The sequence below is a fragment of the Lathyrus oleraceus genome, chromosome 7 (assembly GCF_024323335.1).
Source record: "Lathyrus oleraceus cultivar Zhongwan6 chromosome 7, CAAS_Psat_ZW6_1.0, whole genome shotgun sequence".
NCBI classification, from domain to species: Eukaryota; Viridiplantae; Streptophyta; class Magnoliopsida; order Fabales; family Fabaceae; genus Lathyrus; species Lathyrus oleraceus.
In genome coordinates this window covers 285,422,353-285,449,862 of record NC_066585.1, presented here as the reverse complement: position 1 = coordinate 285,449,862, position 27,510 = coordinate 285,422,353, and the positions used below count along the sequence as shown (strand labels likewise).

The 27,510-nt window shown below is 38.7% G+C and overlaps 2 protein-coding genes across 2 annotated transcripts; both read left to right on the top strand.

Moving 5' to 3' along the window:
- The first annotated feature begins 2,735 nt into the window (after positions 1 to 2,735).
- LOC127103465 (uncharacterized) lies at positions 2,736 to 21,135 on the top strand. The gene is made up of 2 exons (XM_051040720.1): positions 2,736 to 3,660; positions 21,020 to 21,135. The coding sequence occupies exons 1-2, from the start codon at positions 2,736 to 2,738 to the stop codon at positions 21,133 to 21,135; spliced, it is 1,041 nt and encodes a 346-aa protein (XP_050896677.1).
- A 1,187-nt stretch (positions 21,136 to 22,322) lies between these two features.
- LOC127105292 (leucine-rich repeat receptor-like kinase protein SUNN) lies at positions 22,323 to 25,834 on the top strand. Its single transcript, XM_051042458.1, has 2 exons — positions 22,323 to 25,184; positions 25,294 to 25,834. Exons 1-2 carry the CDS (start codon positions 22,613 to 22,615, stop codon positions 25,650 to 25,652), a joined length of 2,931 nt encoding a protein of 976 aa, XP_050898415.1. The 5' UTR covers positions 22,323 to 22,612; the 3' UTR covers positions 25,653 to 25,834.
- Positions 25,835 to 27,510: the final 1,676 nt, after the last annotated feature.

The window sequence follows — 27,510 nt, the reverse complement described above, 5'->3', positions numbered from 1 at the left end:
AATTTGAACTTGGATCATGGTGAATTTTGAGGTGGAAGTTTGGAAATTTCAACATGTTGAAAAATTTTCTAAGTGTTAAGTCATATATCTCAAGATTCCACCTTGCTTAACTTTTTATGTGAGCTCCAAATGAGAAACGTGTCTTGATAAAAGTTGTAGCTATTTCAAATACCTTCAAAATGGTCACCTATTGCATGTAATTTGGATTTATAATGATAAAGTTATGCATTTTTGAAGTTGAGGAAAATCACTTGTTCAATGGTATAGGTCAAAAATGACCTATAATGTATCCTCATATCACATGCTCATAAAAGTTAATTTATCTCTCACTTCAAACATAAAAAATGAAGTGGACACCTTGAATTTGATTTTGAAACTTGGAAATATTTCATATCATAAAAATTGAGCAAGTTATGGCCTTGGAAAGTTGACTTTCAAATTAGGGTTTAGACAAAATGACCTATAACGTTTCAACATAGGAAATGATTTTCCAAGAAAAACTAGCTCTAGGTATCAACATGAAAGTTGTTTGGAATGTCATTTAGAGTAACTTTTATCTTGGAATAATTTTTATATGGTGAAAATTGTAGGAGATAAGGTCCAGGGAGACCCATTTTTTATCAGATGAATTCATCTGGCCAACCACCATCAACCAACTTGCTAACCTTCAATTCTCTTGACTTTATAGGCTCATGGTAGATCATATATGCATAATATGATGAATTTTGAAGTGTCCCTTGAGAAATTTGATCAATTGGTGAGATAGCTTGTTGGAGAAGTTACTCAAGATACCCAGTCAAACTAGGGTTTCCAAGGCAAATCACCTCCAAACTCTTGAAGAATACTTGATCAATATGACATGTAGAGATCATTGGGACTCATATATGATGCTTTGAGACATTTTGGATCAATTCTTGATTGTACTTTTAGCCATGAGGGTCTTAAACCCTAGATATGAACTTGATAGATCAATGATGATCATGCCCTACCTACAAAAGAGTTAGGCAAATGCAAAGACATATTTTTGGTATTTTGGTTAGTAAAATGATAATATCCGAGACGAGAGGATAGCTTGTAAGGGCCTCCATGTTTGAAAGTATTATGTGAATAAATAAAAAAGTACTTTTGCATGAAAAACTTGTGTTCCCTTTTCTTTCAGTTGTTTTTACTTTTTCATTAAAACAACGAAATGGCAAAAGATTTCTTTTTATTTTTTCCACTTTCTTAAAAAGCATACTAAAATAAGCTCATCATATGCAGAGCAAACAAAATTATTGATTACGACATGGCAAAGATCAACTATAAATCTGGATTTCCAATCAACCAAATTGAAGATGACAGTGAGGAAGATTGTGAATTACCAGTTGAACTAGCACTACTCCTTGAGAACAAAGAGAAAGAGATTCAGCCATATAAAGAACCAGTGGATGTCATTAATTTTGGTTCTAAAACTGATAAAAAAAGAAGTGAAAGTTGGGGCATCTCTTTCCAAGCATGTACACTCCGAGTTGGTAGAGTTATTGCACGAGTATGTTAACGTCTTCGCTTGGTCGTATCAAGATATGCCAGGGTTAGACACTAGTATCGTTGAACATCACTTGCCACTCAAGCCTGAATGTCCTCCCGTCAAGCAAAAACTCAGAAGGACTAGACCTGACATGGAACTCAAGATCAAGGAAGAGGTTAAGAAGCAGTTTGATGTTGGCTTTCTGGCCATTTCTGAGTATCCGCAATGGGTTGCTAATATCGTCCCAGTTCCAAAGAAAGATGGCAAAGTCAGAATGTGTGTAGATTACCGAGACCTCAATAGAGTGAGTCCGAAAGATGACTTCCCTTTGCCTCATATTGACGTTTTGGTTGATAATACAGCTCAATTTTTCGTCTTTTCTTTCATGGATGGGTTCTCTGGGTATAATCAGATAAAGATGTCGCCAGAAGATATGGAGAAGACGACTTTCATCACACCCTGGGGAACTTACTTCTATAAAGTAATGTCATTCGGCTTGAAGAATGCAGGGGCAACATACTAGTGTGCCATGGTAACCCTCTTTCACGATATGATTCATGAAGAGATTCAGATTTACGTGAACGACATGATTGCTAAATCCAGAACTGAGGAAGATCATTTGGTGAACCTGAGGAAATTGTTTGTCAGACTCTGAAAGTTTAAGTTGCGACTGAATCCAGCTAAATGCACTTTTGGGGTTCGATTCGGTAAACTCTTGGGCTTCATAGTCAGTCAAAAAGGTATTGAGTTTGATCCCTACAAAGTTCGAGCCATCCAAGAAATGCCATCTCCCCGAACAGAAAAAGAAATTTAAGGTTTCCTTGGTCGACTCGACTACATCTCCATATTCATATCACACTTAACGGCTACCTGTGAACCAATATTCAAACTATTGAGAAAGAATCAATCGATTGTGTGGAACGATGATTGCCAAGCAGCATTCAAAAAAATAAAAAAGTACTTGCAAGAACCACCAATCCTGATACCATCGGTTCCTGGTAGGCCTCTGGTTATGTACCTCACAGTACTCGATGGATCTATGGGATGCGTTTTGGGTCAACATGACGACACAGGCAAAAAGGAACATGCTATCTACTATCTCAGCAAGAAATTCACTGAATGTGAGACCAGATACTCACTTTTGAAGAAGACTTGTTGTATTTTGACTTGGGCTGCTCGACGCCTGAGATAATATATGATTTGCCATACCACTTTATTGATATCCAAAATGGATCCGATAAAGTATATCTTCGAAAAGCCTGTTGTTACTGGTAGAATTTCCCAGAGGCAAATGTTGCTGACCGAGTATGATATTCAGTATGTGACCCAGAAAGTGATAAAAGGGAGTGTTTTGTCTGACTACCTTGCTCACCTACCTGTCGAAGGTTATCATCCGTTGAGGTTTGACTTTCCAGATGAAGACATTATGTTTATTAGAGACTTCACTATGCCAGGCTCCGAGATAAACCCTGAGGAAGGCCCCCAACCAGGATCGCGATGTACGCTTGTGTTCGACGGTGCTTTTAATGCTCGTGGCCATGGCATAGGTGCTGTTATCACTTCTCCAACCGGTTTCCACCTCCATTTTAGCGTTAGATTATATTTTGACTGCACCAACAATATGGAAGAATATGAAACATGTATCTACGGTTTGGAGACGGTCATCGACTTAAGGATCAAGATTCTTGAGGTATACGGTGATTCAGCTCTGATAATAAGTCAGGTGAAAGGTGATTGGGAGACTCGGGATAGCAAGTTGATACCTTACAAGGAGCATATTAGAAATATGATACCCTACTTTGATGAAATCTCTTTTCATCATATTCCTAGGGAAGAAAATCAGTTAGCAGATGCTCCAGCTACGTTGGCGTCTATGTTCAAAGTCAAATGGAAGAATGAAGCGCCAGCTATACATATTTACCACTTAGATGAACTAGCGCACTGTCTAGCAATCAAGGCAGATCCTGATGATAAGCCTTGGTTCTATGACATAAAGACATTTCTGGAGAAACAGCAATATCCCTGGAGTATATCCATTACTGATAGGAAGGCTCTAAGAAGACTCTCTTCCAAGTTCTTCCTAAACAGCGATGTGTTATATAAGCAAAGTTATGATTCTGTACTGCTCATATGCATGGATAGACACGAGGCTAGTACGATCATAAAATACATACATGAAGGTTGCGAGGGTGTGCATGCAAAAGGTCCTGCTATAGCCAAGAAGATCCTTCGGGCTGGGTATTATTGGACGACAATGGAGGTTGACTGTTACAACTTTGTTAGAAGATGTCACAAATGTCAGATATATGGTGACAAGATCTTCGTGCCAACGACTCCATTGAATTTTTTGACTTCTTCATGGCCTTTTTCTATGTGGGGTATTGATATGATTGGGATGATAGAGCCTAAAGCTTCCAACGGTCATATATTCATCCTGGTCACCATCCAATACTTCACGAAATGGGTCGAAGTTGCTTCGTCTGCCAACGTCACTCGACAAGTGGTTACCCGGTTTATCAAGAAAGAGATCATTTTCCGCTATGGGATACCTAGCAATATCATCACTGATAATTCCAGTAATCTCAACAACAACATGATGAAGGAGCTGTGCAGAGATTTTAAGATCGAGCACCATAACTCTTCACCATACCGGCCCAAAATGAACGGCACCGTAGAAGCAGCTAATAAGAATATCAAGAGAATCGTCCCAAAAAATGGTCAAGGCATACAAGGACTGGCATGAGATGTTACCCTTTACTCTGTATGGTTACACAACCTCGGTTCGCACATCCACTAGGGCAACTCCATACTCGTTGGTATATGGGATAGAGGATGTCCTGCCAATTGAAGTCGAGATCCCTTCTCTCAGAGTCATCATGGAGGCTAACCTCGATGAAGCTGAACGGGTTCAATCACGGTATGACCAGCTGAATCTGATAGAAGAAAAGCGGTTGACGGCCATTTGTCATGGTCAGTTGTACCAAATACGCCTCAAACGAGCTTTTGATAAGAAAGTTCTTCCTCGTGAGTACTGTAACACCCTTCTACCCAAACGACATATTTAAATAGATTATCAGAGTACAACATGTAGAAGAGTTTACATTTCTTACAACATAACACTTATCGCATCACAACATAAAACATATTATTTATTTTATTAAAACTTCGCAGCGGACAACAACACAAATATTATCATTCATCATATAACAATTCATAATAATGTTTCAACATTATCTCAACAAAGCATCTCAACATATTAGTCATCATAAACAACGTAAATAATAACCAATTATCTATCGAATCCCATAACCCCGGTGTCACATGACCAGAGCATTTGACTCGACTCTGTAGAATAACTCTACACTTATTCTTCAAACCTCAACAATAGCTACTCCTCTTTATCTGCATATTTCTCATCATAGATGAACATAAACACATGCAGAAGGGGTGAGAATTACATTATTAAATAATAATATAACGACAGAAATATAAACATAAATATATTTCACATATGCCAACACAGCTCATCATAATCATCATAATCAACATACTCATGAACATCAACAAAACAACATATCAAATGCAATGCACACACCCATGCATGACTCAACACGACTCGGTATACCCATTTTGTGACCAACTACAGGATCACCACTCCCAGATTCATCACCATAGAATCCGAGTTCCCCGCAAGGAACCAAGCCTCTCAACAAGCCCGGAGTCAACAACATCATTGGAACTCAGTCCGTTCATCACTAGGCATCGGCCTTTCATGAATGCATGCACACCAAACATGCATCATAATCAACATAGCAACAACAGCATCATATAGTCATGTTATCATCATCATTAATAGCATGACATACAACTCAACAAAACAACAACAACATTACAACGATATCACATCGTTACATAACACATTTATAACTAAACACGTAAATTCAACATCTCATCATCATAAACACCTCATACACAATCATATAATCACTGTTAATTGTTTATAATACAATTACAGCGACTTACTAAGAGTCTCGCAACTCAACGTACTCAAAAACTCACCAACATTAGCTTCACAGCACAGTTCGCGCCGCCAACATAGGGACGCGCCGCGAACTCCTCCATTACTCCAGGACGCGCCGCGAACGAAGGATCGCGTCGCGAACAATTAATTCGCTTCAGTACGCGCCGCGAACGATGCGTTACAAAACTCCTCTGAATCCTGCCCAGTTCGCGCCGCGAACTGGGCTTCGCGCCACGAATCGCGCGCGAACAGAAGCCATCTGCTACGGAAACCAGCGCAGCTTTGCTTCTCTACTCGCCATAACTCATACCCCACAACTAACAACCCAATATCAACATTTAACAGTCATATATACACAACATACTTCGATTATAATGCATATAACTCAACAAAACTCACAGATCGAAGAATTTCGATCAAAACCCCAACTTTCCCAATCTCCCTAAAATCCCCAAAATCCATCAACAATCCAACATATATCATGAATTTGCTCGCATATTATCGTTTAATAAGGTTCAGACCCCTTACCTCTTTGGATTGAAGGAAGTTCTGAGCAATCTTTGGCCTTTTCCTCTTCCTTCTCTTTCTCTTCAGCGTTTCTCCCTTTCTCTGACTCTGAGGCAAAAATACGTGAAAACACTCTGAGTTCTCACTTTGGCCTCTTTTATCAAATTCCACTTTTACCCTTCCACTCTTCATATTCCATTTATTTTATTTATTTTAATTATTATTAAAATAAATAACATCTATAATAATAATAATAATTCCCAATATTATTTAATAATTCATTTTACCTTCAAATAATCATATTAAAATAATATTTAAATTAATCTAACAATATTCGGGGTGTTACAACTCTCCCCCACTTTAGAAGTTTTCGTCCTCGAAAACATACCTCAAGCAAATAGAGCCGGATACGACTCCTTCATCTGATCTTCACGCTCCCAAGTCAAGCTCTCACCAGCTGGACCTCCCCAAACAACTTTCACTAGAGCAATCTTCTTACCTCTCAGGGTCTTCTCTTCTCGGTCATCTATCCGAATTGGCAACACCTCAACGGTCAAATTATCCCTCACCTGGATATCATCCAACTGAACAACATGCGAAGGATCCGCAATATATTTTCTCAACTGAGATACATGAAACACATCATGCAGATTAGAAAGCGACGGCGGTAAAGCTATCCGATACGCCACTTCCCCAACCCTCTTCAAAATCTGATACGGACCCACAAACCTCGGAGTAAGCTTTTTAGACTTTAAAGCTCTACCCACACCTGTCGTCGGAGTAACTCTCAAGAACACATGATCTCCCTCTTGGAACTCAAGTGCCTTTCTCCTCTTATCATGATAACTCTTCTGACGACTCTGAGAAATCTTCATTTTCTCCTGAATCATCTTAACCCTTTCAGTCGTCTGCTGCACAATCTCAGGTCCGAGTACAACACTCTCACCTGATTCATACCAACACAATGGAGTTCTACACCTCCTACCATACAATGCTTCATATGGAGCCATACCGATACTAGCATGAAAACTATTATTATAAGTAAACTCCACCAACGGCAAATAACTATCCCAAGAACCACTCTGCTCCAACACACAAGCTCTCAACAAATCCTCCAAGGATTGGATAGTTCTTTCAGTCTGACCATCAGTCTGAGGATGATAAGCTGAACTCAACCTCAACTTAGTCCCCAACGCTTTCTGCAAACTTTCCCAAAATCTAGAAGTAAATCTGGGATCTCTATCAGACACCATACTGGATGGAATACCATGCAGCCTCACTATCTCCTCAATATACAACTCTGCCAACTTCTCTAATGAGTGATTAATCTTCATCGGCAAGAAATGCGCCGACTTAGTCAATCGATCCACAATCACCCAAATAGAATCATTACCTTTCACCGTCCTCGGCAATCCCGTCACAAAATCCATGGAAATGCTATCCCACTTCCATTCAGGAATCTTCAAAGGTTGCATCATACCTGCCGGTTTCTGATGTTCAATCTTTGACTTCTGACAAGTCAAACAGGCATACACAAACTTAGCAACATCTCTTTTCATACCAGCCCACCAAAACAACTTCTTCAAATCTTGATACATTTTAGTTGCACCTGGATGGATACTCAATCCACTCCTATGGCCCTCTTCAAGAATACTCTTTTTCAATTCAGACACCTCAGGAACACAAACTCTACCTTTAAATCGCAGGATGCCATTCTCATCAATCTCAAAATTACCACCATTACCCTGGTTAACCATAGTAATATGATCAACTAGAGCGACATCAACTTGCTGACCATTCTGAATATCTTCCAGAATTCCACTAGTCAACTTCAGCATACCCAACTTTACACTATCAGCGGAAACTTCACAACCCAAACTCATATCACGGAACTGTTCAATTAACTCAAGCTCCCGAACCATCATCATAGACATATGTAGAGACTTTCTACTCAGCGCATCTGCAACTACGTTAGCCTTACCGGGATGATAACTCAATTCAAAGTCAAAATCCTTCAGTAATTCTAACCACCTTCTCTGCCTCATATTTAACTCTTTCTGATCAAACAGATACTTCAGACTCTTGTGATCACTGAACACTTCGAATCTGGAACCATACAGATAATGCCTCCACATTTTCAACACAAATACAACAGCTGCAAGTTCTAGATCATGCGTAGGATAATTCCTCTCATGAACTTTCAACTGTCTAGAAGCATAAGCTACAACTTTACCATTCTGCATCAAAACACCACCAAGACCCATCAAAGAAGCATCACAATAAACAACGAAGGACTCACCAGGATTAGGCAAGATCAACACTGGAGCACTGGTCAACCGCCTCTTCAACTCAACAAAACTCGCTTCACAAGCTGCATCCCACACATACACTTGACCCTTCTTAGTCAACTGCGTCAACGGCAATGCCAACTTAGAGAAGCCCTCAATAAATCTGCGATAATAACCAGCTAACCCCAGAAAACTGCGTATCTCAGTAGCAGACTTCGAAGTCTCCCACTGTAATACAGCATCAACTTTAGCAGGATCAACAGAAATCCCACCACTCGAAATCACATGGCCAAGGAAACTCACTTCCTTCAACCAGAACTCACATTTAGATAACTTTGCATATAATTTCTTTTCTCTTAACACCTGCAAAACAGTTCTCAGATGTCCTGCATGCTCTTCTTCCGTCTCAGAATATATCAATATATCATCTATGAACACCACAACAAAATTATCAAGGTACGGATGAAATATACGATTCATATATTCCATAAACACACCTGGAGCATTAGACACACCGAACGGCATCACAGTGTATTCATAATGACCATACCTCGTACGGAAAGCAGTCTTCGCAATATCATCTGACTTCACTCGGATCTGATGATAACCCGACCGCAAATCAATCTTACTGAAAACATGAGCTCCAACCAACTGGTCCATCAAATCATCAATCCTCGGCAATGGATACCGATTCTTGATAGTCACCTTATTCAACTGCCGATAATCGACACACAACCTCATCGTACCTTCTTTCTTCTTCACTAACAATACTGGTGCACCCCAAGGAGAAACACTTGGACGCACAAACTTCTTCTCAAGCAATTCTTCAAGTTGCTTCTTCAATTCAACTAATTCAGTTGCCGACATTCTATAAGGAGACATCGACACTGGACTCGTACCTGGTACTAAGTCAATGGCAAATTCGACTTCACGTTCTGGAGGTAAATCACTTACATCCTCCGGAAACACATCCTGAAATTCACAGACAACAGGCAAATCTACACTCACCACTTTCTTATCCGCTTGCAGAGACGCAAATAAAGCGAATATCTGAGCTTCATCTTTCACAAAATCCCCCACCTGCCTAGCAGATAGAAATCTTGCCTCATCATTCTCACCAACTTCAGAAAACCGCACCGTCTTCCTATAGCAGTTGATAAACACGCCATAGAATTCTAGCCAATTCATTCCCAGAATAATATCAATTTGGTGCAAGGGTAAGCACACCAAATCAACCACGAACTCTCTCTCAAAGATCGTCAAATGACAACCTCGACAGACAACAGAAGTCTTCACAGAACCATTAGCAGGAGTATCTATCACCATACTTCCGCCTAGGGACGACATAATCACACCAATCCTGGTCGCACACTCATACGAAATAAACGAATGAGTAGCACCAGTGTCAACAATAGCAAGCAATTCAACATTATTAATCAAGCAAGTACCTTTAATCAGATTATCTTCTTTAGGAGCTTCAGCCCCACTCAGAGCAAACACCCTACCAGTAGTATGAGCTGCAGTAGCCGCCTTCTTCGGTTTCGAGCACTGCGAACTGATATGGCCTTCCTCGCCACAATTAAAACATGTCGGACCAGCATCCTTACATTCAGTAACTCTATGACCAGCCTGACCGCATCGGAAACATCTCAGCACTTTCTTGGTACAGCTATCAGCACGGTGGCCTGGCTCGCCACACTTGAAACATTTACCAGCTATGGGAGATCCTCCCCCACTTGGCTTCTTCTCATCTACCACTTTCTGCTTACCTTTACCATTCGGAGATGCATAAGGACTACCACGATCCTTATTCTTCTTCTCACTAAGACTCTTGTAATGAGCAGTCCTAGCCTTGCTATCTTCATCAAATATCCTGCACTTATTAACCAGTGTAGGAAACCTACGAATCTCCTGGTAACCAATGCCTTGTTTGATCTCGGGACGCAACCCGTTCTCAAACTTGACACACTTGGATTCCTCAGCATCAGCATCATTATAATGAGGACAATACTGCACCAGCTCCTCAAACTTCGAAGCGTAATCAGCAACAGACATGTTACCCTGCTTCAGTTCTAGAAATTCCATCTCCTTCTTACATCGCACATCAGCAGGAAAATATTTCTCCAGAAAGACCGTCTTGAACCTTTCCCAAGTCATCTCAGCACCTGGTACTTCAATTCTCTGGCGAGTGTTATCCCACCAGTTTTCAGCCTCTTCAGATAACATATGCGTACCAAACTGCACCTTCTGTGCTTCAGTACACGTCATCACCCGGAACATCTTCTCAATTTCCCTCAGCCAAATCTGAGCACCATCTGGATCATAGCGCCCTTTGAATGTAGGAGGGTTATTCTTCAGAAACCTTCCCAAATTCTTAAACTCGTCGACCGGCGGATTCTACTGCGCCTGCATAGCCTGCGCCATAGCAGCCAAAGCCTCAGCAATCGCACGGTCATTTTCTCCAGCCATACTCTGCACAACACAACCACAACCGTTAAATATCGACAGTGTCATTTACACTAATCGACCAACAGGGAAAACATCACATTATGACTCGACTGGACTGACTATGCTCTGATACCACTAATGTAACACCCTTCTACCCAAACGACATATTTAAATAGATTATCAGAGTACAACATGTAGAAGAGTTTACATTTCTTACAACATAACACTTATCGCATCACAACATAAAACATATTATTTATTTTATTAAAACTTCGCAGCGGACAACAACACAAATATTATCATTCATCATATAACAATTCATAATAATGTTTCAACATTATCTCAACAAAGCATCTCAACATATTAGTCATCATAAACAACGTAAATAATAACCAATTATCTATCGAATCCCATAACCCCGGTGTCACATGACCAGAGCATTTGACTCGACTCTGTAGAATAACTCTACACTTATTCTTCAAACCTCAACAATAGCTACTCCTCTTTATCTGCACATTGCTCATCATAGATGAACATAAACACATGCAGAAGGGGTGAGAATTACATTATTAAATAATAATATAACGACAGAAATATAAACATAAATATATTTCACATATGCCAACACAGCTCATCATAATCATCATAATCAACATACTCATGAACATCAACAAAACAACATATCAAATGCAATGCACACACCCATGCATGACTCAACACGACTCGGTATACCCATTTTGTGACCAACTACAGGATCACCACTCCCAGATTCATCACCATAGAATCCGAGTTCCCCGCAAGGAACCAAGCCTCTCAACAAGCCCGGATTCAACAACATCATTGGAACTCAGTCCGTTTATCACTAGGCATCGGCCTTTCATGAATGCATGCACACCAAACATGCATCATAATCAACATAGCAACAACAGCATCATATAGTCATGTTATCATCATCATTAATAGCATGACATACAACTCAACAAAACAACAACAACATTACAACGATATCACATCGTTACATAACACATTTATAACTAAACACGTAAATTCAACATCTCATCATCATAAACACCTCATACACAATCATATAATCACTGTTAATTGTTTATAATACAATTACAGCGACTTACTAAGAGTCTCGCAACTCAACGTACTCAAAAACTCACCAACATTAGCTTCACAGCACAGTTCGCGCCGCCAACATAGGGACGCGCCGCGAACTCCTCCATTACTCCAGGACGCGCCACGAACGAAGGATCGCGTCGCGAACAATTAATTCGCTTCAGTACGCGCCGCGAACGATGCGTTACAAAACTCCTCTGAATCCTGCCCAGTTCGCGCCGCGAACTGGGCTTCGCGCCGCGAATCGCGCACGAACAGAAGCCATCTGCTACGGAAACCAGCGCAGCTTTGCTTCTCTACTCGCCATAACTCATACCCCACAGCTAACAACCCAATATCAACATTTAACAGTCATATATACACAACATACTTCGATTATAATGCATATAACTCAACAAAACTCACAGATCGGAGAATTTCGATCAAAACCCCAACTTTCCCAATCTCCCTAAAATCCCCAAAATCCATCAACAATCCAACATATATCATGAATTTGCTCGCATATTATCGTTTAATAAGGTTCAGACCCCTTACCTCTTTGGATTGAAGGAAGTTCTGAGCAATCTTTGGCCTTTTCCTCTTCCTTCTCTTTCTCTTCAGCGTTTCTCCCTTTCTCTGACTCTGAGGCAAAAATACGTGAAAACACTCTGAGTTCTCACTTTGGCCTCTTTTATCAAATTCCACTTTTACCCTTCCACTCTTCATATTCCATTTATTTTATTTATTTTAATTATTATTAAAATAAATAACATCTATAATAATAATAATAATTCCCAATATTATTTAATAATTCATTTTACCTTCAAATAATCATATTAAAATAATATTTAAATTAATCTAACAATATTCGGGGTGTTACAAGTACCGCACAGGGGAACTCGTGCTCAAAAGGTATTATGCCATTCACTCAGACCCGCGAGGCAAATGGACTCCCAACTATGAGGGACCTTTCGTTATCAAGAAGGCCTTCTCTAGTGGGGCTCTAATCCTCACAATAATGGATGGGGAAGACTTGCCATTGCCAGTGAATGCAGACATATTCAAAAAATATTATGCCTAAAAAGAAATGACGAAAGCCTGCTAGATTAATCTTCACAAGATTGATCTATGCAAAAATGGCTATCCCAATGGACCAAAAAATGAATTTTGCATGCAAAAGTTAGGGATCAAATATAAAGCTCACTAAGTCGAAAACCAGAAAGGGCGACTTAGGCAAAAACGAGCATCCCGGTGGACGAAAAGAATGAAAAATGTCCAGGTAGAAGTTAGGGATAAAGGCATTGACTATGATCCTTGAGCCCATTACGCTACAAGCTAGATATTAGATGGTCAAGGATCGATCCAATCATCGCCAATCGAAGCGAGGTCTCGAAATTCATATTCTATGGTAGACTAAGGCCAATGTTGTAATCAATGGAAAGATACAAAAACATTTCCCATTGCCATTTCATTTATTTCTTCAATTTTGGCAACACTCTTATCAAGGGTGTTTGCATCTTTGTACATACCATATGTACAGTTCTATTCATAATCAATAAAATTCAGTTTATTTCATCAAGTACTTTTTCCCCTCCTTCCATATTTTGTATGAAAAATAATTGATTTATCTTATTTGCATAATGCCTTAAAATTTCGAAGAATAATAAAAGCTACACTAAAGAGAAACTTTATGCATTATTGTGAAATCCCTATGAACTTAAAAGATGACTAGTAGCCCGAAAGAGTTTTGTTTGAACACCTGTGACATCCAATTGACTGCCCTGTTGGTTTCTGCATCCCGGTATTCTCTAGCAGGTGGATATTTCACAATATCCACCTTCCGATCTTCGATGACGAGTCGGAGTTCTCGTCAGAATAAAGAACCATATCCCCCACAAATGGCATATGTCCAACCAATAAAACATGCACGCATCATGAAAATACTGCATACATCATGCACCACGCATATCATACTCTCCACCATGATACTCTATGCACATCAAAGACCTGTCCGGCAACAATGTGACCACCCGTTCAAGCAAATTTTGGACACGTCGATATTTAATCCTCTTCCACCTCGAATACCTGAAAAGCGTCCGCAATTCTCGTATTCAGGTTCAAGAAGATTAAATATGGGCAGTTGTTGTACCCTAAAATTTTCCCTCCCCTTTACTTCATATCTCCATCTAACCATTTGACTAGAGTTCAATTACATACATTAATAACTCATGCATAAGCATTATTCATTACCCATGGATTCCAAGTGCTTGGCTTGTGGGGCTGAGGGTTGTTTGTACAATAACTGGAAATGCTTGGTTTGGACTTGCACCAAGGTTCAGAGGCCTCCAAAACCCTAATCTCATAAGAATGGGGATCATGGAACTTTGGCTTTGTTGAGAAGTATCTTGATTGATTCAAAGATCTGGATTGAAGACTATGCCTTATAAAACCTTAATCAAGTCTTGACTTTTCCTCTGGAGATATTGGGAACCCCAATATCTTGATCTGTGAGACATACATTCATGAAGACCTCACTTTGGCGATCCTTAGGATATGGAAACCCTAATGGTGGTTCTTAACCCTAAGCCCATGTGATCTTTCACTCAGTGTGTGTTCCACTCAGCCTCCCGTGCTTGGTCCATTCATTTTGTCTCTGTGATTGTGGTTCCATCATTGGTGCTTGAGTCTATTAGTCATAACCCAAGTCTTCGGTCTCATAATTTCCATTCATCATGATCATAGAAGCCTAGAATTCAATCCATTTCATGTGACAGATTCATGTATTTTCATTCAATTGGCCAATTGCTTTCATTTTCATCCATAAAATATCCATTACATACAAAAAATGCAAGGAAATGTCATAATACATTGCAAAAAATCATTTTTGGAAGTTTCAGCTCTGTGAGTCGACTCATGACTCGAAGCAAAACCTTCAGGTCCAAACAGGTCGACTCACAGGTCGACTCAATTCTGGGAAACTTAAGTGAGTCGACTCATCCGCCCTTTACGTCGACTCATGTCCCATTTTTCTTTGAACCATTTCGCCGTGGGTCCGAACAGGTCGAGTCATAGGTCGACTCAACCCTGGAATAAACTCTATTTGAGTCGACTCATTCCATGTTTGAGTCGACTCATAACTTGTTTTACATGAATTTTTGCACTACTGTGAGAATTGAACCTTTGGATTGAAACATGAACCCCCATCATCGAAGGTAGCCAAGGCTTGCAATTCAAGACAAATGCACACATGCATAAACACCAGAAAAAAAACCATGAGTCAGCTGAAGCATCCTGTAGAACCTCATTCATGTCACGATAGGTCTCGGTACAAGCACTCGACGAAACTTCAAATAAAGCTTCAACCAAGCACATTCTGAACACAGTAAATCTGCAGCAAAACAAGTGCAGCAAAATTCGCAAACAACTACCAGTTGGCAAGGCATAGCAAAACAAGGGAATAGCAGAACCCATAGCAGAATTTGGCTCACAAAAGGTTCAACATGTCATGGCATCACACTTGAACTGCCACTTACCTACAACTGCAAGTCACCCATACCTAAGCCAATTAATTAACAGGTCATGAACAAAACTTCAAATCCAAATCCACTTAAGGCCAACCTGCCATAACCAGTCGCTCTTGGAATCACTCAAAACCAACCAATTAACCAATTAGCTAGTCCAACCAACTCAGTGAGTTAACCAACTAAACTCACTGAGTTCACCCCAACTAGCTCCTAAGTTGACCCCTAACCTGACAATAATTAACTCCAAGCCACATTAATCCCAAGCCTAATCACTATAAATCAACATATTCACCATCACTTTGGAACCCTTGGCAACCATCACTCTTAAGCTCCTGAATTCTCTCTGAATCCTCTCCCTCTCACACTCAAAGCTCAATTTCTAAAACTCCATTGAAGCTTCACGTTGAAGCTTCAAGAAGAGAGAGCTTAACCTTATCACACTACAGAATTTTGGAAGAAGAAGAATTGGAAAACAAGAAAATCAGAAGAAGATAAAGGCATTATTGTACCCGTTTGAACAAGTGATTTTTCGTCTTCATCTTCTCCGATCAACATTCGCCGGAGCAAGTCTCAGCTTCGGAGGTAGGTCCATTTTCTTTGTTTCTTTGTCTTTCGATTACCATACTGAACTTTTCATTGAGGTAATTCAAAGCCCTATCATGAGGAACCTCGAATCTTGTTCATAGAGGTGTGTTTTAGATCTGATTTTTTAGGATTCTTGAGGGTTTGGTTTCAGTTGTGGATCTAGGACAGAAATTAGGGAGTTTAGAGGTTGGATTCATTATCAGTATGTTAAGACAAAGTCGGAGGTAGATCCTTTTTAGCTTTGGCCGCCACCGCCACCAGAAGAGATTTCTGGCGCAGTGGCCCGTGGTGGAGCCCTGGTGTCGGTGGTGCCATGAAGAACGCGCGCTTGCAAGTTCAAATTCTGCTGGCTTTTTCCAAGCCAAATCCTATCCATTGGGCTTAATTATAATTGGGCTTGGTTCATCCAAGCCCAGAGTGAAATTACTATCTCATTCCAATTACTTTGCTGCACCCCCTGGCCAAAAGGAGAATATGTTTAGCATTGGGCTTTGGCAACTGAAGCCCATGCATTTGGACCCTATCCTGCCCTCACTTTGTAGTATACACATAAACCATGCTTACACCCCCTCTGTTCTACAAAGGCCTATTCCTTTTTCTTTGTTTGTTTGTTAGTTAGTTTTGTTAACCAGATTAATTTTGATTAGTAGAGTTTAGGTTAATTAGATTAATTAGGAGTTAATTAGGATTCCTAAAGACATTAGGAATATTGTAGGTTTGTTAAAATTCTTGATTTTGATCTAGAAATTAGGTCTAATTAGAGTTTTTGCTAGACATATTAACAATTTTGGAAATAGGAACATTTTTAGAATCTAATAGCATTTTTTTAATAGAATGGTTTAGAATTTAATTGAGCTTAACTAGAATTTTCATAATTAGAATTTTAGATTCGATAACGATTAAAATTATCAAAAGACGGTTTTACCCTTTAGAGGTAATTTTGGACATTCCTATCCATATAATCACATGCTCCTTTAGGATTAGAATTTAACTTAGAATTTAATCAAGTATTAACAATAACATGTTCCCTTAGGAATTTTAACATAGACTTTTTAATCAAATTTTTGACTAAACCATGACATGATCCCTTAGTATTAGCTTGTGAATAATTCTAACCTTTAGATTAAGACTAACCTAATTCCAAGTCATTTCAAACCCATGATTAAATTGATCAAAAGTAATTTTGATCAATTAAATCCTTTGAACTTGTATAATCTCATAGTCCAAAGTGAGTGGCCAAAAGACCATTGATCACTTAATAGGACTTTTCTTCTAAGCTATGGAACTCGAAGCCTCAAGTCAAGATCTTCAATCAAGGCATCCTCAGTCACACCAAGCAGCGGATTATACAAGATAAATCAAAGGTCAACACTTGGTAAACATGATTCAAATTGTACGAAACGATCCTTAAGCAATAAGGAATGACGAGACGGAGTCTCTCCTATCCTCGTCTAGAGCGACTATGCGTATGGGGCGTATGCCCCAAATATTCAAAGTGTTCGCCTTTATTCATAGACTTTAGTGCAATATGAATCGATTAAACTACCAAGTCTTCTTCACACAAGGTCAACATCAATACAAGGATCAACAATGAAGATTCTTCACCAACAACTTATCAGTTTAGAGAAGTATCATACGCTACGAGCCTTAAGTAATAGGGAATGACGAGACGGAGTCTCTCCTATCCTCGTCTAGAGCACCTTTGCATATGGGGCGCATGCCCCAAATATTCAAAGTGTTCGCCCTTATTCATAGACTTTAGTGTGATTCTTATCAAGCGACTACCAAGTCTCTTATCACTTCACTCTCTTACTTCATTCATCTATCCATTTCTATTCACTTTGATTTAATCATTCAATCATTTTGTTGCCTTTAATCATTCTTACTTTCAACCCTAGTGGGTTGAACTACGAAAGCTCTTATTTCCTTATTGCACTATAAGGATACGTAGGCAGGAGAACCCAGTTTCTCCATGAGCTACCTTATCTATTGATACCCTATTTATTAATCAATCTTTCTTCATTCATTCTATCAATACCATCTTTTTGAGATCAATCATACTTCTCATTGGACTCCTTGTATATCCTTTTGGGATATCTTAACGACAGTCCATCTCCTCAATCAAGAGTTATTTGGGACTATGTCCAAATATTTAATTCAATCTTTCTTTTTGGCTTTACCCTATAGTGGCGGTCTTACTAGTCCACGTATGGGTGAATGCATACCTTGCTCTTTGATTCAGAGTCTATCTCCTTCTTGGATCCAAGATATTATACTTTGTTGATCTCGAACTATTTGTTCCCCATCCAGTGATACAATATTCCTTCTACTATCCAGTACTGCAATCATTCCTTGAATTGGCGTTTGTCTTGTAAGCCCCCGTCGCTTAGACAAATATCTCTCTCTCCTTGTTTCGTGGCAGTTAATCTCTAAAATTGGGTTTGTCTTGTGAGTGTCCGTTTCTTGGACAAATACCTTTTTGACACCATTTTGTTGGTACAAGTCATACCTTTCATCATTGTATGTCTCTCTTTCTATTCTCGTGGTTCCGTACTACGATTGCTCTGACTTTCTCATTGCACAATGAGAATACGTAGGCACGAGGATGCGAATCCTTGGCGAGCATACTTCTAATTATTTCTTCTTCGCCTTAGGGAACCATCCATATCTTTCACAATCCATTATCTACATTCAATCATAAATCGTTCACCCAGTGACATATTATTCCTTTGACATCGAAATACACTTCCTTTGGAATTCCATACATACCCTTTAGGACGCCTAACGTAAAGTCCTCATTTCTACCTAGAGTTGTTTGGGCTACACCCCAAACACTTAATTCCTTCTTCTTCTTTTTTGGCTAAACACCTTATAGTGGTGGTCTTAGTAGTCCACGTATCGGTTAAAGTTGTTTCCATCTATGGTACAAATCTCATTTCTTTTATAGATTCCACTATATTTTCACCTTTCAATTTCAAATAATACTTCTTCAATCACTTATCATCAAACATTCAATTTTGTGACTTTGGTCACTTCATTCCGTTCATCGCCATGATACACTCATATTCTACCTTCCTTCACTTCACGTGATATACCAGTTACCTTTGAGCCAAATACACTACCTTTTTGTGCTCCTTCTTGCATCACCTTGTGAACCAAGAGATGTTTGAGATTGTGTCCAAACACCTATTTCATCGTCTTTTTGGCTTTACCCTATAGCGGCGGTCCTACTAGCCCGCATACTGGTAACAACCACCTTACTCTTGGGTTCATCTTTTCACCCTCGTTGGAGTTCAAAGCATTATTCTTTGGTTCAGACCATACCTTGATCACACTTCCTTCCATCTCCCGCCTCTAGTTCCTTGAACTACGAAGCTATGAATTCCTCATTGCACTATGAGGATACGTATGCATGAGGGCTCTAATCCTCACCAAGCACTTTATCTATTTCTCTTCTTTTCCCATTCTTTTGCGAGTAATCTTTAGATCACACCTATTCGAGCGAGAACAATCAAAACGGTTCCCATGGAGTACCATGGATGTTTGGGGTGCTAATACCTTCCCCTTGCATAACCAACTTCCTTACCCAATATATCTCTTTCCCTGGGGTTTTATTGATGTTTTCCCTTCTCTTTGGGGATAAATAAAGTTCGATGGCAACTCTGTTGTATGTTCGAGCGTATGATACGTTCGGGTATATTTCCGCTAGCTTCAGCAACCATAACATTCTGCTATTTTTCTGTCCTTGGACTTGAACCTCTTTTTCTTTCTAGAACTCATTATCTTACCATTGCCTCTGCCATAGTCTTGACCTTGTTACACACAAAAAACCTTCACCTGAACTTCCTTCACCTTCCTCTACGCTTTGGCAACGTTATGCATGTTGCAAAAGGATAGAAGAAATAAAATCCAGCGTGATTGTTTCCTTCTCGTATATGAGAGTGGTCACCAAGTGATCTTAAGAGCTTGGTAAAGAGCATAATAAAATAATGGCTTTATCCTCATCGTCAACCTTCACACCAAACAGTGTCAAATCAGCGAGGATGTTGTTGAAAGCGTTGACATGAGCCTACAAATCGCCTCCTTCATGCATCTTTAGTCTATAGAGACGCTGCTTCGTGAACAATTTGTTCATAAGCGTCTTGGACATGTACTGATTTTCCAAATTTTCATAGACATCCTTCAGAGTTGTGAGGTCAAGAATATGATTCATCATGTCATCAGAAACGCAAAGTCTTATCAAACCTACAATCTTCTCCTTCATCTTGTTTCAATCAATGGTTGTGATATTTGTCAATTTCTCATCACGAAGCGCCTTCTGTGAACCTTGTTAAGCCAATAAATCCTTAAATGTCCTTTTCCATAAACCAAAATGTCTCGTTCTGTCGAACCGAGTTACTTCGAATTTCGCACCTCGGAATTAAGCGTCATCTGATACCAATTGTTAGAACAGAAACGCGAATACATATCAGAATAGAGAGAAACACACAATAGCTTCGTTCACGCAGTTCGACCATATTGCATACGTTTGCGACTATAGAGTAGCTATAATTTTCTTTATTTATGTCTTGTGAATTGCATTGGATTTAAGTGTTACAGCCCATATATATATATATATATATATATATATATATATATATATATATATATATATATATATATATATATATATATATATATATATATATATATATATATATATATATATATATATATATATATATATATATATATATATATATATATATATATATATATATATATGTGTGTGTTTTTTGGATTACCTAAAACTTTAATCTCTAGTTTCCCTCAACAAACCACTATCTTTATCCATAATTATCTCAATAATATGAGTTATACTCTCAACAACGTATACTTATCTCAACAATGAGTTATACTTTCAACAACCCCTAGTTATCTCAACAATGCATAATTACCTCACTAATATGAGTCAAATCTCAATCTTAAATATAATTGTATGTTGTAGCTAAATAGTGAAAAAATTATAAAAGCATTAATCGTGTGTGATCTTTGCTAGTTTCGACTATGATTGGCCGTTTTCCGACCACCACCATTAAATGTGAGAAGGATGAAGATGCAGATGAACAACAATTACGGTTAGCGGAGACAAATACTTGCCTTTTGAAATTATGAAGTTTTATATTTAAAGTTTAGAGAATAAACATATCACTTGTATGGTTTATTTTTATTAACTGACTTATGATAATGATAATAATTAATCAAATATGTCCTTAATCTTTAACAAATGTTTCATGTGATAGTAGTAAAGTATAAGAACTTAATCATACATGTTTAATGAATATGAAAACGAGTTATTTTTTTACTAATACATTTGTCTACTAACAAAAATCATGCAAAAATACTTTAAATATATACTTTTTTTTAATTGACTAGGATCTTATGTTTTACAATCTTGTCATCCCCCTCCCAATCTTACAAATATAATTAGGTAAAATCTTCGGATCTTAGATATAATATTATATTTTATGATTTTGCAATTTTCTTCTGATCTTATATAAAATCTCGATCTTGATAACCTTAAATGTTACCCGAAACTCAAATCTTGAAATGTTTCTCGAAAGTCAATAGTCAAATAAGTATATAGGTATATAGATGATTGTTCTTCTAGTGTAACACCTTTTTATAATTCTCTAGTCCACAGCCACAAAATAACCACTAATGTCTTTGTCAAATGTAGAGAATATTGTGCACAAAGATTCATCAATCACAATTAACAATCGAGTTGATTGTTGGACTGAAATAAATGCTCTATATTAGGCCAAACAGTATGGATGGCACAGAAACTTCCAAGTCGTGTGATTTACATCTAATTACTCCACTATAATCCTTCTTGTAGTTTTCTTGTCTTCTCAAAAATATATACCAAGGCAAAAACATCCGAGCTGTGCTATTCTTACACTGTTTTTTTTCATACACACCGTATCTCCACCGTATATTACAACAAAGTAAAGTGTTGGTTGCACAGAAATCTAAGCAAAACAAATTAATATAATAATAAAACTAGTATAATTTATGTATACTTATACAGTGTAAGTATTAAAACAAGTGTGACCATATCTTTTCTGAAAACATAATTCACATAAAACTAAAATGTTTGGAACATCTTCAATCATAAATTAATACTAAACTTTAATCACATATAGAATATGATTCTGCAATATCTAGTGGATGATCGTGGAAAATAACTTGAAACATAGAATCAATGCCTCTGCCTTTTAACAGTTCCAACACTTCCATGTAAAACACCTTTTCTCCTCTCCATTTTCTTTTTTAATTTAGCTAAATACATAAATCAACTTTAGTTTCATTCCAAAGTGAGTGTTACAAAGAATTGCATCTTTGTCTTCACAAAAGTAAGTTAAGTCCACTTGTGGACTTAAACTAGTGGAAAGAGGATATTACATAAACATTATACTCACTCCACCAAATGTTAATTAACCAATAAGATAACATCAATTAGATTAACTGTAATTGTGTTTATTATAAATACAATTACAGAGTGCAATCACTGCATGTAGTTTGTGGTACCAAAAAAGAGAGATTAAATACACACCCAATGCAAACCAATTCATAGTAACAAAACAAAGAGATGAAAAGTATCACGTGTTATTTGCTGGTATTCTTCTGCGTGTTATTTACACCATGTTTTTCAATAACCGATCTCGATGCGTTGCTAAAGCTTAAAGAATCAATGAAAGGAGAGAAATCAAAACATCCCGATTCACTCGGAGACTGGAAGTTTTCCGCTTCTGGTTCAGCTCACTGCTCATTTTCCGGTGTAACGTGCGATCAAGATAACCGAGTGATAACTCTGAACGTGACGCAAGTTCCACTCTTCGGAAGAATTTCTAAGGAGATTGGAGTGTTGGATAAGCTTGAGAGACTCATCATCACCATGGATAATCTCACTGGCGAGCTTCCGTTTGAGATATCCAATCTTACCTCTCTTAAAATCCTTAACATCTCTCACAACACCTTCTCTGGTAACTTCCCCGGCAACATCACTCTCCGTATGACGAAACTTGAGGTTCTAGATGCTTATGACAATAGCTTCACTGGTCATCTTCCTGAGGAAATCGTCAGCCTCAAGGAACTCACGATCTTATGTCTGGCCGGAAACTATTTCACCGGTACAATACCCGAGAGTTACTCGGAATTTCAGAAGTTGGAGATTTTAAGCATAAACGCAAACAGTTTATCGGGGAAGATTCCGAAGAGCTTATCCAAATTAAAGACGCTGAAGGAACTCCGTTTAGGTTACAACAACGCTTACGATGGCGGAGTTCCACCGGAGTTTGGTTCATTGAAATCTCTCCGATATCTTGAGGTGTCTAACTGTAACCTCACCGGAGAAATTCCACCGAGTTTTGGAAATTTAGAAAACCTAGACAGCTTGTTCTTGCAAATGAACAACCTCACCGGAATAATTCCACCGGAACTCTCTTCCATGAAGAGTCTCATGTCGTTGGATCTCTCCAACAACGCTCTCTCAGGAGAGATTCCAGAGAGCTTCTCAAATCTCAAAAGCCTCACTCTCTTGAATTTCTTCCAGAACAAGTTTCGCGGTTCTATTCCGGCATTCATAGGCGATCTTCCTAACCTGGAAACGCTTCAGGTTTGGGAAAACAATTTCTCTTTTGTATTGCCACAAAATCTCGGTTCAAACGGAAAGTTCATTTTCTTCGACGTTACGAAGAATCACCTCACCGGATTGATTCCACCGGATTTGTGCAAATCGAAGAAATTGCAAACGTTTATAGTTACGGATAACTTCTTCCACGGTCCAATCCCTAAAGGAATCGGCGCGTGTAAGTCACTTCTCAAAATCAGAGTTGCTAATAACTACTTAGACGGGCCGGTCCCACAAGGGATTTTTCAAATGCCTTCTGTAACGATAATAGAGCTTGGAAATAACCGTTTTAACGGCCAACTACCTTCTGAAGTTTCCGGCGTTAATCTCGGGATTCTCACTATCTCTAACAATTTATTCACCGGGAGGATTCCCGCTTCAATGAAGAATCTCATATCACTTCAGACTCTGTGGCTTGACGCAAATCAGTTCGTCGGAGAAATTCCAAAGGAAGTCTTTGACTTACCAGTGTTAACGAAGTTCAACATAAGTGGTAACAACCTCACCGGTGTAATCCCAACGACGGTTTCTCAGTGTAGATCGTTGACAGCCGTTGACTTCAGCCGGAACATGATTACCGGCGAGGTTCCCAGGGGAATGAAGAATCTGAAGGTTCTCAGCATTTTTAACCTTTCACATAACAACATATCGGGTCTAATCCCCGACGAGATTCGATTCATGACGAGTCTCACCACGCTGGATCTATCCTACAACAATTTCACCGGAATAGTCCCCACCGGCGGTCAGTTTTTGGTTTTCAACGACAGGTCGTTTTTCGGAAACCCTAACCTCTGTTTCCCACACCAATCCTCATGCTCTTCCTATACCTTTCCCTCGAGTAAAAGCCACGCGAAGGTGAAGGCCATTATTACCGCAATTGCTCTCGCCACAGCAGTGTTACTGGTAATAGCGACGATGCACATGATGAGGAAGAGAAAGCTTCATATGGCGAAAGCATGGAAGTTAACAGCATTTCAGAGACTAGACTTCAAAGCAGAGGAAGTTGTGGAGTGTTTGAAAGAAGAGAACATAATAGGAAAAGGAGGAGCCGGGATCGTGTACAGAGGGTCCATGCCCAACGGAACAGACGTAGCGATAAAGCGTTTAGTTGGACAAGGAAGTGGGAGAAACGATTACGGTTTCAAAGCAGAGATAGAAACATTGGGTAGAATCAGACACAGAAACATAATGAGGCTATTGGGTTACGTTTCTAATAAGGACACAAATTTGTTGCTGTATGAGTACATGCCGAATGGTAGTTTAGGGGAATGGCTTCATGGTGCAAAAGGCTGTCATTTGAGTTGGGAAATGAGGTATAAAATTGCAGTGGAAGCTGGTAAAGGACTTTGCTATTTGCACCATGATTGTTCACCTCTTATTATTCATAGGGATGTTAAGTCCAACAATATATTGCTAGATGCTGATTTTGAAGCCCATGTTGCTGATTTTGGACTTGCAAAGTTTTTATATGACCCAGGTGCTTCTCAGTCCATGTCCTCTATTGCTGGCTCCTACGGCTACATTGCTCCAGGTTGGTACCACCATTATATTATTCTACTATACATATCATGATTAGTAATTTCATAGTGCTATAATGTTTTTGTTTTTAATAATGATGGACATGTTGAATGGGTGAACAGAGTATGCTTATACGTTGAAAGTGGATGAGAAAAGCGATGTGTATAGCTTTGGAGTGGTGCTATTGGAGCTGATCATAGGAAGGAAACCAGTGGGTGAGTTTGGAGATGGAGTGGACATCGTTGGATGGATCAATAAAACTGAATTAGAGCTTTATCAGCCGTCAGATAAAGCATTGGTGTCGGCGGTGGTGGACCCGCGGCTCACTGGATACCCAATGGCAAGTGTTATCTACATGTTCAACATAGCTATGATGTGTGTTAAAGAAATGGGACCCGCAAGGCCTACCATGAGGGAAGTAGTTCATATGCTCACTAATCCACCTCAGTCTACCACTCATAACAACCTTATTAATCTCTAGAATCAGATAAATAAACAGGGTTCACTTCTTTGAAAATAAGTTAACACAGATCAAACTGTGGTAATGATTTGTACCTGTATCTAGTAGTTTATCAGAAGTGACCCAACAAATCAAATGTAGTGCTATATATCAATTGTAAAAATAGGTTTGAATTTTACATTCACGTTGAGTGATTGGAAATATTTTCCTGATTGTGTTTTAAGAAATTTTGTACAAAAGCATTATCATTTGAAAAAGGTTTTATGTAGTACTATTTTTTTATCGAAATTTCATATAGGAACATAAATAAATGTAAGGTTCAAGATAACCTTAGTGGCGAAATATCCGGTGCGGAAAGTATGATTCTCTACTGATTAAATGAATGTATATGTCAAAAAAAAATTAATACTCCGATTCTCAAGTCAATATATAAGGAAAGTGATACATTAGAAATATGTGTGTGTTATATAACGCGATCGTTTGATACATATCAATATGTATGTGTGTGTGTTATATAACGCGATCGTTTGATACATATCAATAGTTGAGGTGGAAGGGAGGTCATGCTTCTATGTGGTGTCCAAGAATTATGGTACACTTATACGTAAGTTATTGACACATCCTTATTGAATTGGGTTTGTCTTCATGGGCCATTGGCCAGTCTGTAAAAGTTCTTGCTATCAGTTTTGAAGTGATGATTGTTTATGCAAAAATCAACGAGGCCGGTCTAAGAATATGAATCCTCAAAGGAATATGTTTCGCTCAGGAACCAAAAATTGATGTAATTGGTGAAATCAATATCTTAAATTGATGGTGTTGATCTCTGAGACAAAGGCGCAGGGTGGACCTGTAAGGTTATCACTATAACGCCCAAGTCAATTAGAGATTCAAGATGAACATATAGTGAAAAGTGGATATTAGAGAATGTACATTGCTTTTTGTGTGAACTGACTTTTATACCTTGGGTCGAGTAGAGTGGATTTGAGATGAATTATGCCTAAACTATTAGGGAATTTGGTCGGGCAAGAACAGTTGCCCCGAAGGATTTGTTGGGCATTGAGTGTGTCGGGGAAGCCTTTAGCGATTTTGGCCAGCCTTTAAGACGTTGTCCGAAGTGAGCTAGAATTGAAATGTTTGGAGTCATTTGAAAAAATAGTGAGAAACAAGCGTATTAAATGAATTTTCATCATTGAATTGTTTCATCGCTGCATTTTCATCATTGAAACGTTTCATCGTCTTCTTCTGACATGTACACTGACTCGACGTGTTAGGGTATGATGTGGCATATAGTGCACTTGAGTGCACTCAAGTTTGCATGTATTCTCGAGGAAAAATCCAATGGTTGATCTCGTAACTATTCACCTTCTCTTATTTAGGTTCTTCAAACGTCTTCGTCTATAAATAAGAGCGAAGTTGCATGTCTCTAATACTTAAAGAGGAGAACCCCGTGTGGTTTTTTTGCTTGTCTTTTAAGTTTTACATTGAATTTTGTTTATATTTGAGTCTCCTCTATAATTGTATATCGTATAGGATCGAGTTTTAGATTCATTTTTTAGCATGCATAACTCAAAGTGCTTATGTTTGAGTTTGAACATTGTGCTTTAAGTTAATTAGTCAATTTTTTGGAAGAAAAACCATAATTGAGATTGATTAAAATCATCAAAGATAGAATCTCAAAACATAGTTGAAAACTTGTATTTTTGAGATTTTGGATGTGTGAGTCGAATCACACATATCCATGAGTCGAACCAAACAAGGTAGAGAGGAACATGATTTTGTTGGAGCTTGTGAGTCGAATCACAATGTGTGCTTGAATCTAATCACAAATCCTTCTCCAACCACTATCAGATTTGAGTCGAATCGTGACCTGTGTGAGTCA

Bases quoted from the DNA above. Each gene is read 5' to 3' on its own strand.
- LOC127103465 (XM_051040720.1), top strand. From the start codon at position 2,736: ATGGATCCGATAAAGTATATCTTCGAAAAGCCTGTTGTTACTGGTAGA. The intron at 3,661-21,019 runs GTACGATCATAA...GATCTTTGCTAG, and splicing joins CATGGATAGACACGAGGCTA to TTTCGACTATGATTGGCCGT.
- LOC127105292 (XM_051042458.1), top strand. From the start codon at position 22,613: ATGAAAAGTATCACGTGTTATTTGCTGGTATTCTTCTGCGTGTTATTT. The intron at 25,185-25,293 runs GTTGGTACCACC...ATGGGTGAACAG, and splicing joins CTACGGCTACATTGCTCCAG to AGTATGCTTATACGTTGAAA.